At 37.1% G+C, this 17,500-nt stretch overlaps 1 protein-coding gene across 2 annotated transcripts in view; it reads left to right on the top strand.

The window, feature by feature from the left end:
- Positions 1 to 14,529, top strand: part of LOC311292456 (receptor-type tyrosine-protein phosphatase mu) — a 284,516-nt gene extending 269,987 nt beyond the window's left edge. For both annotated transcript variants that reach the window (XM_084412136.1, XM_084412135.1), the window contains 6 exons: positions 1 to 150; positions 2,713 to 2,844; positions 6,873 to 6,998; positions 7,513 to 7,676; positions 9,916 to 10,051; positions 13,215 to 14,529. The exon at positions 1 to 150 is cut by the window's left edge and continues 24 nt beyond it. In XM_084412136.1, coding sequence (XP_084268262.1) covers positions 1 to 150; positions 2,713 to 2,844; positions 6,873 to 6,998; positions 7,513 to 7,676; positions 9,916 to 10,051; positions 13,215 to 13,268 — 762 coding nt within the window. In that variant the 3' untranslated portion in view covers positions 13,269 to 14,529. The remainder of the gene's footprint in view (positions 151 to 2,712; positions 2,845 to 6,872; positions 6,999 to 7,512; positions 7,677 to 9,915; positions 10,052 to 13,214) is intronic.
- Positions 14,530 to 17,500: the final 2,971 nt, after the last annotated feature.

The following is a 17,500-nucleotide window of genomic DNA, read 5'->3' as shown; positions in this document are numbered from 1 at the left end:
CTGCGCGTGGAGGACTGTAGCATCGCTCTGCTCCCGCGTAATCACGAGAAGAATCGCTGCATGGATGTTCTTCCTCCCGACCGATGCCTGCCGTTCCTCATCACCATCGACGGCGAGAGCAGCAACTACATCAACGCCGCGCTCATGGACGTACGGCAATGAAATTGAGATTCATACATAATTTGCTAGCTGAATAAATAAGCTTTTCTTTGTTATGATAAGACAATATTTGGTCGAGATACAACTATTGAAAATCTGGAATCTGAGGGTGCAAAAAAATAGAAACATTGAGAAAATCTCCTTTAAGTTGTTCATTTACACTCACCTAAAGGATTATTAGGAACACCATACTAATACTGTGTTTGACCCCCTTTCGCCTTCAGAACTGCCTTAATTCTACGTGGCATTGATTCAACAAGGTGCTGAAAGCATTCTTTAGAAATGTTGGCCCATATTGATAGGATAGCATCTTGCAGTTGATGGAGATTTGTGGGATGCACATCCAGGGCACGAAGCTCCCGTTCCACCACATCCCAAAGATGCTCTATTGGGTTGAGATCTGGTGACTGTGGGGGCCATTTTAGTACAGTGAACTCATTGTCATGTTCAAGAAACCAATTTGAAATGATTCGAGCTTTGTGACATGGTGCATTATCCTGCTGGAAGTAGCCATCAGAGGATGGGTACATGGTGGTCATAAAGGGATGGACATGGTCAGAAACAATGCTCTGGTAGGCCGTGGCATTTAAACGATGCCCAATTGGCACTAAGGGGCCTAAAGTGTGCCAAGAAAACATCCCCCACACCATTACACCACCACCACCAGCCTGCACAGTGGTAACAAGGCATGATGGATCCATGTTCTCATTCTGTTTACGCCAAATTCTGACTCAACAGAAATCGAGACTCATCAGACCAGGCAACATTTTTCCAGTCTTCAACTGTCCAATTTTGTTGAGCTCGTGCAAATTGTAGCGTCTTTTTCCTATTTGTAGTGGAGATGAGTGGTACCCGGTGGGGTCTTCTGCTGTTGTAGCCCATCCGCCTCAAGGTTGTGCGTGTTGTGGCTTCACAAATGCTTTGCTGCATACCTCGGTTGTAACGAGTGGTTATTTCAGTCAAAGTTGCTCTTCTATCAGCTTGAATCAGTCGGCCCATTCTCCTCTGACCTCTAGCATCAACAAGGCATTTTCGCCCACAGGACTGCCGCATACTGAATGTTTTTCCCTTTTCACACCATTCTTTGTAAACCCTAGAAATGGTTGTGCGTGAAAATCCCAGTAACTGAGCAGATTGTGAAATACTCAGACCGGCCCGTCTGGCACCAACAACCATGCCACGCTCAAAATTGCTTAAATCACCTTTCTTTCCCATTCTGACATTCAGTTTGGAGTTCAGGAGATTGTCTTGACCAGGACCACACCCCTAAATGCATTGAAGCAACTGCCATGTGATTGGTTGATTAGATAATTGCATTAATGAGAAATTGAACAGGTGTTCCTAATAATCCTTTAGGTGAGTGTATGTTGGCGATTGTGCTGCATTCACTCACAAAAATACATGTTTTATATATTAACGGTAGGAAATGTACTAAATATCTTCATGGAACATGATCTTTACTTAATATCCTAATGATTTTTGGCATAAAAGAAAAATCGATAATTTTGACCCATACAATGTATTGTTGGCTATTGCCACAGATATACCCGTGTGACTCGAGACTGGTTTTGTGATCCAGGGTCACATTTCACCTCGAAAGCACAAGGAAAATCATAAATTCTGTCACAATTAACATTTAACCCTCATTATTTTAAAGGTGACATATTATGCCCCTTTTCACAAGATGTAATATAAATCTATGGCGTCTCCAGAATGTGTCTGTGAAATTTCAGCTCAAAATACCAGATCATTTATTACAGCTTGTCAAATTTGCCCCTTTTTGGGTGTGAGCAAAAACGCGCAGTTTTTGTGTGTGTCCCTTTAAATGCAAATGAGCTGTAGCTCCGCCTCCATTCAGAAGAGGGCGGAGTCTTTACATGAGCTTCAGAAACTCCGGCAATAACAAAACAGGCCAATCTCCCTCATCCAGAATCCCAGAATCACCAGTAGCGAGTGCAGCCTTACGGAGAGACTCAGGAAGAGTTTCTGAATGTTAGTGGAGACATTTGTGTAGTTGTTGTGGAGTTACACTGATCATCTCATCATCATGTTGAACTTCTCCACAAGTGTCCACAGTTCCTGAGGTGTTTATAAGACAGCAGTGACATGTTCTGGTCAATAGTGTTCAGTGCTCGTCTGTGCTCAACCACAGAACAGTTTCAGGCTTTGCTGGATCTTTATCATTGCGTTAGAACTGGTCTCTGTTGTCACGTGTGAAACCAGATGTCGGCTGGTGTGTGTAAACGTGCAGATTAAGGGCTGGTAATATTATAATAAGATCCTCTTCATACGTCAGAAGGAGAGCGAAATCTGATCGACTCATTTTTTGTCATGCAGAGAAAGGCTCACCAGAACAGTTACTGGGTTTCACTTTTCACTGTGTTGGTAGAAGCACCCGATCATAACACTTACACACGGAAAAAGTCCGATTTTCATGATATGTCCCCTTTCATGCAAATTCAGACAGTAGATCATGGCGCTCGCAACTCCAAGGTCATGGGTTCGATTCCCAGGGAATGTCAATCTCACCTCTCTGTTGTGTTTCTCTCTCAGAGCTACAAGCAGCCGTCTGCGTTCATCGTTACCCAGCATCCTTTGCCGAACACAGTGAAGGATTTCTGGCGGCTGGTTCTGGACTATCACTGCACGTCTATCGTCATGCTGAACGACGTGGATCCCGCTCAGGTCAGTCTGAACATCTGGATGATAAACACGCAGCATGATTTCCAGAGAATACGGGATGCATGTAAAAAGCATCTGATTGGTTCAGTCTAAAAAACACTGTTTAACTCAAACCCAATTTGGGTTGTTTTCAACCCAAGGGCTGGGTAAATATAGGACAGAACACATGTTGGGTTAATTTTAGCCAGCGAATTGGATTGTTTATTTAATCCCTGCATACTGGGTTAATAAACTTTTACCATAGTACTAGCTTCTTTTTTTTCTTTTTTCTTTTTTTTACTTCATACATGAATTAATGTTTACGTATTAACTTAAATCCTCTAAACTTTTTTAAATAAATACTCCACACAACCACTGGTTTGCATGATAAGTCCTTAATTTTTTTAATCATATTTTAGAGTATAGCATATTTTATATAGTTTTGAATACATATTGCATACATTTAAGCTCGTTTAACAAATATTAGAAGTAAAAATTAAACGTTTAGAAGTAATTTGAGTGTAATTGACCAGTCTCTGTTGTGCCGTTTCCACGGTAACGCACTGGATCTCGTGCCGGAGCTCGTGTCGTGTTCAGCGGAGGAACTTCTAACTTCAGACCGCCGCCCTGCGTTTCACTCGTAGCAGAAATATGCTGTGACTCCATAACCTGTCCATAAACAATCAGTGTACCGTTCTGACAACATGTTTTAACATCCTAAGTATTTATATTCTGTATCTTTTTTTTTTTATCATAAAATGTCATGCAATGCATCAGGCGTTTCCATCACGCGAAAAGATTCACGTGACACTTGTGACTCACATCACGCCTCTGTATGTTGCTTTGCATAAAATGAAACGATATACAGAACAAAAACGTCTTTATAGATCAAATAAAATGTACACAAACCTGTATTTTACTGAAGACACGCATTTGACGGAGCTGCACTGCACTCTCCTGAAGAGGTCGAAAAAGCCCACGATAAATAACTCAATCCCTGGGTTGTTACGCCTGACCCAGGATCTGGGTAACACAAAAACTACCCAAACACTGGGTTGTTACGTCTGAACCAGGATCTGGGTAACACAAAAACTACCCAAACACTGGGTTGTTACGTCTGACCCAGGATCTGGGTTACACAAAAACTACCCAAACACTGGGTTGTAACGTCTGATCCAGGATCTGGGTTACACAAAAACTACCCAAACACTGGGTTGTAACGTCTGACCCAGGATCTGGGTAACACAAAAACTACCCAAACACTGGGTTGTTACGTCTGATCCAGGATCTGGGTTACACAAAAACTACCCAAACACTGGGTTGTAACGTCTGACCCAGGATCTGGGTAACACAAAAACTACCCAAACACTGGGTTGTTACGTCTGATCCAGGATCTGGGTTACACAAAAACTACCCAAACACTGGGTTGTTACGTCTGATCCAGGATCTGGGTAACACAAAAACTACCCAAACACTGGGTTGTTACGTCTGATCCAGGATCTGGGTTACACAAAAACTACCCAAACACTGGGTTGTTACGTCTGAACCAGGATCTGGGTAACACAAAAACTACCCAAACACTGGGTTGTTACGTCTGACCCAGGATCTGGGTTACACAAAAACTACCCAAACACTGGGTTGTAACGTCTGATCCAGGATCTGGGTTACACAAAAACTACCCAAACACTGGGTTGTAACGTCTGACCCAGGATCTGGGTAACACAAAAACTACCCAAACACTGGGTTGTAACGTCTGATCCAGGATCTGGGTAACACAAAAACTACCCAAACACTGGGTTGTTACGCCTGACCCAGGATCTGGGTTACACAAAAACTACCCAAACACTGGGTTGTAACGTCTGACCCAGGATCTGGGTAACACAAAAACTACCCAAACACTGGGTTGTTACGCCTGACCCAGGATCTGGGTAACACAAAAACTACCCAAACACTGGGTTGTTACGCCTGACCCAGGATCTGGGTTACACAAAAACTACCCAAACACTGGGTTGTAACGTCTGACCCAGGATCTGGGTAACACAAAAACTACCCAAACACTGGGTTGTTACGCCTGACCCAGGATCTGGGTTACACAAAAACTACCCAAACACTGGGTTGTAACGTCTGATCCAGGATCTGGGTTACACAAAAACTACCCAAACACTGGGTTGTTACGTCTGATCCAGGATCTGGGTAACACAAAAACTACCCAAACACTGGGTTGTTACGCCTGACCCAGGATCTGGGTTACACAAAAACTACCCAAACACTGGGTTGTAACGTCTGACCCAGGATCTGGGTAACACAAAAACTACCCAAACACTGGGTTGTTACGCCTGACCTAGGATCTGGGTTACACAAAAACTACTCAAACACTGGGTTGTTACGCCTGACCCAGGATCTGGGTATCACAAAAACTACCCAAACACTGGGTTGTAACGTCTGACCCAGGATCTGGGTTACACAAAAACTACCCAAACACTGGGTTGTTACGCCTGACCCAGGATCTGGGTTACACAAAAACTACCCAAACACTGGGTTGTAACGTCTGACCCAGGATCTGGGTTACACAAAAACTACCCAAACACTGGGTTGTTACGTCTGACTCGGGATCTGGGTAACACAAAAACTACCCAAACATTGAAAAAATAACCAGAGAAATTGACCCAAAAGGCTCAACCCAGAATTTGGGTAGAAAAAATAACCCAAGATTTTTTAGAATGAGTTTTTAAGACGGGCTCTGTTGAGGAGCGAGGGATGGTGGGCCGTGAGGAAGTATTCTGACAGAATGATAAATAATGAACGGTGACGGGTCGCTCACAGAGGGAAGTGTGTGTGTGTGTGTGAGACAGTGATTGAGATTCATATGTGTGTCTGTAGGGACGGAAGCCTCGGGCTCTGTCAGAACAGCCCCGGATCAAAGCGCATGAGAGTCTAAAGCCCTCAGCAAACACACACACACACACACACACACACACAGATCCGCCTCACACTCATCCTGTGTTTGCTCTTAACTGACCTCAGAGTGATCAGAAGAACCAACATTTCACACACACTCCACATTCAACATGTGTAAGAAGTACAGCATCAAATAATCAAGGCATGTTTTTTTACACAAAAGGAACAATCATATTTAATAGTTCTCATTTATATGCACCAATACATTGTCTTAACGGTGTTTACCTACAGATATTTACACTAAACATTTTAATGCATGAAAAAACATATGAACAATTATTATTCAGAGATTTGAATCGATTCATTGAAACGGGCAGTTTGAACTGATTCTCTGAAATGAAGCAAACTTACCGACTCTTTTTCTGCTGAAGTTTAAATGAAAGACTCTATTCTCTCATTTTCATTTATATGCACCTGTATAACAATATATAGAGATAAACAGCAGTGTTTCCCTTCTGATATATTTACTAAAACATTTTAATACATGGAAAAAATCTCATTTGAAAGAGTTTTGAGTTGATTCATTGAAACTGATTCACTGAAATGACTCAAATTGACCAACTGTTCTGCTGAAGATTTTGAATCGATTCATTAAAGGACCGTTTGAACTGATACCGACTCTTTTTCTGCTGAAGTTTAAATGAAAGACTCTATTCTTATTTTCATTTATATGCACCTGTATAACAATATTCGTGAGAAGTGGATGTTTTTGCTGAGCAGACACACACACACACACACACACTTCAAACGCCGAGCGAGACGATGTGTCACACACCACAGATGAACACAAACTCCTTTTCATCACGTATTCCTTCACAAAACGCTACACAATGGCAGCAAGAGAGTGAGGATGATGGGAGATTTGAATGGATAATAAACGTGAATGGTGCACACACACACACACACACACACACACACACATACACACACACACACTCAAAGTGTCTGTCAATTCATATTCAATGTTGTTTATAGCGCTGGGAAGATGTGTTTGTGCATGTAACAGAAATAAGTGCTTACACTGATCTGTGTGTGTGTGTGTGTGTGTGTGTGTGTGTGTGTGTGTGTGTGTGTGTGTGTGTGTGTGTGTGTAGTTGTGTCCACAGTACTGGCCTGAGAACGGTGTGCATCGGCACGGGCCGCTGCAGGTCGAGTTCGTCTCCGCTGATCTGGAGGAGGACATTATCAGCAGGATCTTCCGCATATACAACGCTGCACGGGTGTGTGACCATCACACACACATACACACTCACAGACACACTCACTCACACACACGGAGCTGAGCGTCGACTTCCTGTGTGTCAGTTAATCTGCTTAAAATGTCAGAATCCACACCTGTAACATCAGATGAACTGATGCAGAATTAACCAGTGACCCAATCCGCATGACCTCAGTGACCCCTGACCTCAGTGACCCCCGACCCTGACCTCAACATGACCCCCCACATAGTCACTTATGACCAATCAGAGCACAGTGTGCTTTTCAAAAGGAGGGGCTTCATAGAGACAGGAAGTAAACAGAGCGTTACTGACAGACTGGGAAGAGAGGAGCCGCAACAATGGAGAATATGAGGAGAATAATCAACATTCAAGCAGGAAAACCTGTTCTAGTAGAGAAACAACATCACGACTGTTTAACACTGTGTGTGTGTGTGTGTGTGTGTGTGTGTGTGTGTGTGTGTGTGTGTGTGTGTGTGTGTGTGTGTGTGTGTGTGTGTGTGTGTGTGTGTTTCAGCCTCAGGACGGGTACCGGATGGTCCAGCAGTTCCAGTTTCTGGGCTGGCCGATGTACCGGGACACTCCCGTCTCCAAGCGCTCGTTCCTGAAGCTCATCCATCAGGTGGACAAGTGGCAGGAGGAGTACGACGGAGGAGAGGGCCGTACCGTCGTTCACTGCCTGTGAGTGACAGACTCGTGTGTGCTTTCAGTGACGTTCAGAAACATCTGATCACAGAGATGAGGAGATGTTTTGCACATCACGCTTTAAAGCAGGGGTGCCCAATCCTGCTCCTGCCGATCGACTGTCCTGCACAGTTCATCTCCAACCCTAATCTAACACACCTGCCTTTCATTTCCAGGTGATCCTGAAGACCTTAATTGGTTGCTTCAGGTGTGTTTGATTAGGGTTGGAGATGAACTGTGCAGGATTGGGCACCCCTGCTTTAAATCATCAGCTTGACAGTGTTAAACATGAACAACAGTGTCAGCTTCAGTTTCTGCTATAAAGCGTCTCTCGGTGTGTTCATGATCATGTGACCTCGACCGACTGAACAGAAGAAATGAAGATTTACACCTCAAAGAGGGCGGAGCCTCAGAGACACGCCTACTTATTACATCATCATCAACACGGACCAATGGGAGATCAGAGGAGTTTACCAGCCGGAGTCAGAAAACAAACTTTGTTTTAGCTCGATTTAGTTAGAAATTACGTTCTTCGATTTCGCTTGAAGTGTATCGTAAACTCGTGAGGCTTCGGGAGCTCAAAGAATCAGAAGTTTATGAAGTGAATCTGAGGAGATTGAACTTTTATGTGACAGAAATTATAGTTAAAACCCCCAAAAATCATATAGTGAATCAATTGTAGCTGAAACTGGATGGAATAATATACAGTAGAATAGCAAAACACACACACACATCTACTCAAGTTTGTAAAACACACACACAAAAAATTAGTTTTTATTTGAAATTATGTATTTATTATAGTTTTATGATTTAATAAAATTTAGTAAGCATTTTATTTAGATTTGTTGTACATGTTCATGATTTAATTCGTTTTATTCTGTTTCCTTTTATTTTATAATCATTTACTTTCCCTTTATATTTCTATGATTTAATCGACTGATTGACCCAATCTTGCAAACATGCAAAAATATTGCAAAAATATCATTAATCCTGTTTATTACTGTGAAGCTGCTGTGAAACGATCATATATAAATATGATATAATAATATAAACTAGAAAAACAAAAGTCCCGCACACATCTACTCAAGTTTTTATTTAAAAAGATGTATTTATTGCAAATTTTTTTATTTAATTAATTTTAATAAGCATTTTTAGATGTTTTTTTACTTGCTCATGATTTCATTAGTTTTTTTCTGTTTACTTTTATTTTGTAATTATTTACTATCACTGTATATTTTTATGATTTAATCGATTTTTGCAAACTCAAGTAAACATGAATATGAACTAAACTTTTACTCCTGATTAATAAAAGACTGCATTGAATTTAACAGATGAGAAGTAAATATTAACTCTATGATCTTTTAAAGTTGAATCTGAATTCATATCTGATGAAGTTTGCATCATTGATTCTGTTTATATTTCTGCAAATTCAGATTTGAAACTATTCAAAAACTATTCAGAAACTTTTTCCCATTACTGATTCTGTTTATTACTGTGAAGCTTCTGTGAAATAGAGGAATAAAGGCTCCAGCCTGTCATGAAAACACACGTGTGTGTCGAACACAATCCCCCATGATCCTCTCTGATCACACACACACACACACACACACACACAGTGATTTCATTCTTCACATCTGAAGAGTTTGATGGACTTCATCTGATGTGAAGAGAAACTCCGCCATCTAGTGGCCGAACACCTTCACTGCACTTCAAATCACACATTCACACAACATTATACATCAAATATTTCCATTATTAGATTGAATGGCTTCACCATACCAACAGATAGTTCAAAAGAACAGCATTTATTTTATTATAAATGTCTTTAATGTCACTTTTGATCATTTTTTTCTTTCTCAACCCACATTTCTCAACGGTAATGCCTCGCAAAAATATTTCTACATGTTTGCCAACTGTTTTCAACACTGATAATAATCATAAATGTTTCTAGTGAAATATTATTCTAATGTAAATCAGCTGTTTTCTGTGAATATATAGTAAAGTGTAATTTATTCCTGTGATCAAAGCTGAATGTTCAGCATCATTACTCCAGTCTTCAGTGTCACATGATCCTTCACAAATCACTCTAATATGAGGATTTGATGCTCAGGAAACATTTATGATTATTATCAGTGTTGAACACAGTTGTGCTGCTTTCCACAAAAACACATACACTTATTTGAATGAATTTGTCTTTATGAATGTGTGTGTGTGTGTGTGTGTGTGTGTGTGTCAGGAACGGCGGCGGTCGCAGTGGGACGTTCTGTGCCATCAGTATCGTGAGTGAGATGCTTCGACACCAGAGATCCGTTGACGTGTTTCACGCCGTCAAAACCCTGCGCAACAACAAGCCCAACATGGTGGATCTCCTGGTACAGTTCAATCCACTGATCTAACAATAAATTACAATTGACTTAAATATTTTCACCCCAGCTGTAATAGCGATAACGTTTAACACTAATGACAGACGGCAGGTTTATTAGGCACTGTCACTTTAAGACCGAATGTGCGGCTCCAACACACTGATACGCGTCTGTGTGAGTCGTTTACTGATTCCCTCATGTCTCGATTCGGCACATATCACGATACTGGGGCCGGTTTCACAAAGCTATTTTAGACCGGTCTATAGTGTTACCCCCAGTCTAACTGACTCTGTTACCGTGGCAACCAGCAGTAACAATCAGTTCCATTACAAACAGCCACAAGAAAAGGGGAAATGGCTCATAATTGAAACATTTCTTCTTGTTACTACATTCTCCGCTAAATTTCCAGAGTAAAATGTCCTTGTAACTGTTACACTCCTCCAACACACACATGTTCTCCGCTGGGGTAAACTGCACTGAGCGGCTGAATGCGCTTACTCGATCCGCCATGTGTTTTGTTTTGAAAAGTGTCTTATTTGACCCAGAATGCATTGCAGTGTAGTCCTACTTAAGACCTACTTTGTGCAACGCTCTGATTTAGATGTCTATCTGAAGTCTGACTATCTACTATATCTAAGCCATAGTCAAAGTCTATCTGTGTGAAACCGGCCCCTGAACTCACGATACGATATTATTGCGATACTCCAAGAAATATGGTAAAATATTTCGAATATATACGTATATAAGCGTACGAATACGCTTAATATCTGTCACTGACTAGATATATTTAAAATAATGTGACTTTTTACTGGTAACATCAGACATTTGGCAATATCAGGACACACAAATATCACCCATTGCATTATTATACATTATATTCAACATTATATACAGTAGTTTAATGCAGTACTGACACTAAAACTCTGAAAACTTGCTTTTTTTCTCACACATATGAACTATCCACGACACATATTGTTGCATTTTTGTATTGCAATATATTGAGACACGATTATTGTGTTCAGAACTATAGAGTCGCTCTTTGTGGAAGTTAAAAAGCTTCTCCTGTGAGATCAAGTTCATAAATGTTAATGTTACTGTGATGATGAAGGACAGACCGGTGGAAATAATCACATTCACATTTCGGCAGCACTTAACAGTAAGGTTCATTAGTTAACATTAGTTAACATTAGTTAACATTAGTTTACATAAGTTTACATTAGTTAACATTAGTTACCATTAGTTTACATTAGTTTACATTAGTTTACATTAGTTAACATTAGTTAACATTAGTTTACATTAGTTTACATTAGTTCACATTAGTTTACATTAGTTAACATTAGTTTACATTAGTTAACATTAGTTTACATTAGTTCACATTAGTTTACATTAGTTTACATTAGTTTACATTAGTTCACATTAGTTCACATTAGTTTACATTAGTTTACATTAGTTCACATTAGTTCACATTAGTTTACATTAGTTCACATTAGTTTACATTAGTTCACATTAGTTCACATTAGTTTACATTAGTGTTCATTAGTTTACATTAGTTCACATTAGTTTACATTAGTTTACATTAGTTTACATTAGTTAACATTAGTTTACATTATTTAACAGTATTTTACATTATTTTACATTATTGTACAGTATTTTACATTAGTTTACAGTTAAGTAACATTAGTTTACATTAGTTTACATTAGTTTATATTTAAGTAACATTAGTTTACATTAGTTTACATTAGTTTATATTTAAGTAACATTAGTTCACATTAGTTCACATTAGTTTACATTAGTTTACATTAGTTCACATTAGTTCACATTAGTGTACATTTAAGTGACATTAGTTTACATTAGTTTACATTAGTTAACATTAGTGTACATTAGTTTACATTAGTTTACATAAGTTTATATTTAAGTAACATTAGTTTACATTAGTGTACATTAGTTAACATTAGTTTATATTTAAGTAACATTAGTTTACATTAGTTTACATTAGTTTATATTTAAGTAACATTAGTTTACATTAGTGTACATTAGTTAACATTAGTTTACATTAGTTTACATTAGTTTACATTTAAGTGACATTAGTTTACATTAGTTTACATTAGTGTACATTAGTTTACATTAGTTTACATTAGTTTACATTAGTGTACATTTAAGTGACATTAGTTTACATTAGTTAACATTAGTGTACATTAGTTTACATTAGTTTACATAAGTTCATATTTAAGTAACATTAGTTTACATTAGTGTACATTAGTTAACATTAGTGTACATTAGTTTACATTAGTTTACATTAGTGTACATTAGTGTACATTAGTGTACATTAGTTTACATTAGTTTACATTAGTTTACATTTAAGTGACATTAGTTTACATTAGTTTACATTAGTGTACATTAGTTTACATTAGTTAACAGTATTTTACAGTATTTTACAGTATTTTACATTAGTTTACATTAGTTTACATTAGTTTACATTTAAGTGACATTAGTTTACATTAGTTTACATTAGTGTACATTAGTGTACATTAGTTTACATTAGTTAACAGTATTTTACAGTATTTTACAGTATTTTACATTAGTTTACAGTATTTTACAGTATTTTACAGTATTTTACAGTATTTTACATTAGTTTACATTAGTTTACATTAGTTTACATTTGTTTACAGTACAGTACTTCTACAGCATTTATTAATCTTTGTTCATGTTAATTTCAGCATTTACTAATACATGATTAAAATCTTGTTAACATTAGTTACTGCACTGTGAACTAACATGAACAAACAGTGAATGACTTTATTATTATTAACTAACATTAACAAAGATTAATAAATACTAACGCATGTATTGCTCATCGTTTGTTCATACATTAACTAATGAACCTTATTGTAAAGTGTTACCAAGATTTGCCAAAAAAAAAAGTTTTTATTGAAATGTTATGTTTGGATATGCAAATGAGGCATTAGCTAATTAAATATGCACTAATTTGCATACATGTACAGAACTTAATCTGAACATTGGATAAAGCCAGATTCATAATTCCTGTTTGATTTTGCTGATGTAGAGTGTGTGTGTGTGTGTGTGTGTGTGTGTGTGTGTGTGTGTGTGTGTGTGTGTGTTTGTTTGACAGAGTGAGACTTTAATTCACGTCGTTTCGTCTCTCTCTCTCCAGGATCAGTACAAGTTCTGCTATGAAGTGGCGTTGGAGTATCTGAACTCAGGCTAACAGCGCCGAACTCCTGCAGTGTGTGTGTGTGTGTGTGTGTGTGTGTGTGTGTGTGTGTACAGTCGGCTTGTATATCTTTAAGATGAAGACTTCATGAAGACTGCGAAGAGAAGATTCCCGCTGAATCCAGTCTTACTCTCAAGCGCTTCGATACACACTTATTTCTGTCTCGTTTTCCAGCACAAAAATATCTAAATATTCTTAAATCAAGATTCATTTACTGGAGAAGAAGCAAAATGACTGAAGATATTTAAAGTCATCATGATCTCAATCGTCTTTTCTCCTCTATTGTGTCGTATATCGAGAGAAACGCTTCAGGAACGAGAACAAATGTGGGCGGGGCTTGAATTGATTGGATGATTGGATGGTTGTGGTTTGCTATTGGCTGATCTCATGTGAGTGACAGGTTGCCCCGCCCACATCATCAGAGAAGAGAAGAGATGCTGCGAGAGGAACTTATTCTGATTCAAGATTACCAGGAACATGAAGTTAACACAATAATAATGTGCACTGATAAAGCATTCATAATAAACACGGCCATATTCCATAAAAAATAAGAGAGGAAGTTTTATAAACAAAGAATGGAGTCAGAAAAATACATTTAATTAAAAGAGAAAACAAAATAATTTTTCTGACTTAAGCACAAACTCACCTTTTTTTTTGTTACACATTTTTGAATGTTTAGATGTTTTCGCTGGAAAACAAGACGTAAAAAAAAAAAAAAGTGTTTAATGCTCTTATCCACCAGAAAGAAGTGTCGTTTATTCACACACACTAAAGTAATTACAAAATTACTGCTGAAATGACCGATCTGAGCATCGAGAACCTCATGAATATGTCAGTCTCTAATGAGCCTGATTTGCATATTCATGAGGCGTTTGAACAGACTGATGGGATTCTCTGGTCACGAAGTTAATAACACGCGCGAGTGTTTGATGAGTGTTACTTTGTCGTGTAAATTGTACAACATTTAAAAACATCGTAACATACAAACCCAATCGACCCAAAGCTTCCCGTCGCTCATTCTTTACTCGCTTTCCTTTCCGTCTTATTGTTTGCACGTGTTTTTAATATTGTTTGTTTATACTGTAAATATTTGAGGTGTGCTGTGATATTTATTCCAGACAATCATCTTGTACTGGTTCATATTGTACATGATCAAATATATTGTATGGATCAACAAATGTCTGCCTGTTCATCACTTACAATCTTTCATTTCTAATGTTTTATCCATCGTTAATAAAAACACAGCTGTTCACGTCAGCTCAGGTCCGTTACATAATATTATCAACAGAGACAAATATTGATGTATTGACATCAAGTAAGATTAATAATTCATTTAGAACTATTTTAGTTAACTAATAGAACCTTGTTGTAAAGTGTCTCTCAAAACTTTATTAAATAACAAAGACTTTCATCAATGATAACAAAAATAAAAAAGTTCAAGTTTTGAATGGAAGCTCATTACTGCAACATAAGAAAATTATGCTTTGGTATATCAAAATTTGGTACATTTTAAAAATAAAATGTCATAATTATTAGATTTAAAAGTGTAAATTGGCTCAAAAAGTCATAATTATGACAGTCAATTATTAATCTCATGTCAATTTTGACTTTTTGTCTGAATTTCAACTTTTTAATTTTATAATTATAATTTAATATCGATTTATATCATAATTATGACTTACAAAAGCATGTTTTTTTGTGTCTTAAGTGATGGAAATAGTTATTTCAATTATATCAATTATATATTTTCAATTATATATATTCAATTATTATAATTATATCAAAATTTGGTAAATTTAAAAAAGTCATAATTATTAGATTAAAAAGTTAAAATTAACACAAGTCACTTAGATTAAAAAGTTGCTATTGTCTTAAAGTCATAATTATGACAGTCGTGACTTTTTAATCTCATGTCAATGTTGACTTTTTGTCAGAATTTCAACTTTTTAATTTTATAATTATAATTTACATCATAATTTCGACTTATATCATAATTATGATTTACAAAAGCATGTTTTTTTTGTGTCTTAAGTGATGGAAATAGTTATCCAAATTATATCAATTATATATTTTCAATTATTATAATTATATCAAAATTTGGTACATTTTAAAAAGTCATAATTATTAGATTAAAAAGTTGCTATTGTCTTAAAAGTCATAATTATGACAGTCATAATTTCGATTTTTTTAATCTCATGATTATGACTCACGATTTATGTCATAATTTAGATTTACAAAAGCGTGTTTTTTTCTAATGCAGTGTAAATGGGCTTCCAGACGACAGCGTGAAACTGGAGCTCAGAAAGGGTTAAACTTGTGTAGTTGATCTCTATAGTGCTGATGAGTGTTGGTCATGTTGGTTCTTCTCCAGTCACGGGAACGCAGGGAATATGATCTGATCCAACAAACACAGACACACAGATCATCCATACGAGGAAAGCAGACGACAAGGATCCAAACAGGAATACCAGAGTAATCCACCCACGACTGGAGTTCGGAATCACTATTCCCTACATTACTCCACTATTAACATGTGCACTTTACGGAGTGAATGAAAACGAGTGCACACATTTTGTGATCATTCAGATCCGGCCCACATCCGGTCCGCGTGGATCTGGGCCGACACTATGTTGCTGTCTGGGATCTTTTCTAACTGATCAAACTTACATTTTTTGTTAAATGGACAATCAAACCTATAAAAAGTCCCATAGACTTTCACTGAGGGGGTGAAAACTTTTGCACATTTAGACTTAATAGTGTATTTAACCCTATGGTGCTGTTCGCGTGTCGGTCAAAAATGACCAATTTTCTCAATTAAATGATTGTACTATATTTTTTATTTCATATTTTGTGGTAATGATTATATTTATGCAGTAGTTATAATCTATTTATTTACTTTCTGAGCTCAGACATGAAAATGAAATTTTCAACTTATATTCGTAAATCTTGAATGCTTTGGATCAAAGACTAAAGTTTGATCTTTTTTTAAAAACAACACTTGGCAGATTATTGCTGAAGTGGAAATAGTTTTAAAAGGGAGCTTAAAAAAGTCATACAATTTTACATTTATTGTTATGAAAAATGCACTAAAAATACCATTTTCAATTTTTATATGAAATATTTATTTTCCAAAGCATGATTTACTCTAAAACTACAACAGCCATAAATCTAAACAAGTTGTGTTCCAAATCTGAGCTTGATATCTCAAGAAATTTCAGTGAGATGTTGTTCGGCTGCAGTACCAAACACTTCCACTAGAGGACATTCGTCTCATTCATTTCCAATGCGCTAATTTTTTGACCGCGAGGAGCACAAGTGTGACTATTGTTTTCAGGACCATTTAACCTGTTCGAATCATGTCCATGATTTTTTGTGTGTTCAAACAGCAAGTGGCGAAACCTTTACCAAGTTTCGTACCATTCCGATGAAGAAAAAAAAAACTCTTCGGGTCAAAAATGACCGAAGAGCGCCTGACGGTTAAGCTGTCTATCACTAGCAAAGCTTAATGACTATCCTAGTATAACATGCTAGTTCAATCATGCTAGCGACATGCTAAATCATGTTAGCAACATGTTCATTTGTGTTAACAAACATGCTAAAACATGCTGGCAATGTGTTAAATCATGCTAGCAATATACAGTACGTTCATTTTGTGGTAAATCATGTTACCAACATGTTAATCTATGTTAGCTTTGTGGGTAATCATGTTAACAAATTGTTAAATCATGTTAACAACATGTTAACGTATGCTAGCAACATGCTAACAATGTGCTAAATAATGCTAACAATATGTAAATATATGTTAGCTTTGTGGTAAATATTGTTAACAACATGTTTAACATGAGGCAATTTGATAAATCATGTTAGCAAAACATGTTAGCTTTTGTTAGCCAACATGCTAAAACATACTACCAAAGTGTTACATAATGCTAGAAACTAGCTAAATCATGTTAGCAACGTGTTAACTTATGTTAGCAAAATGTAAAAACATGCTAGCAACATGTTAAATAATGCTATCAACATGTTAGCACCATGCTAATTCATGCTAACAACATGTTCAATCATGTTAGCAAACATGCTACCAGTCTGTTAAATCATGTTAGCAACATGTTAACTTATGTTTAAAATGTGCTAAATCATGCTTAAACATACTAACGATGTATTAAATCATGCTTGCAACAACATGTTAAAACATGTTAGTAAAAATGTTTGACTTTCTCTGACTA

This window comes from Rutilus rutilus, assembly GCF_951802725.1.
Source record: "Rutilus rutilus genome assembly, chromosome: 6".
NCBI classification, from domain to species: Eukaryota; Metazoa; Chordata; class Actinopteri; order Cypriniformes; family Leuciscidae; genus Rutilus; species Rutilus rutilus.
The sequence above is the reverse complement of the archived record's forward strand: the minus strand, read 5'-3'. Positions and strand labels throughout refer to the sequence as shown.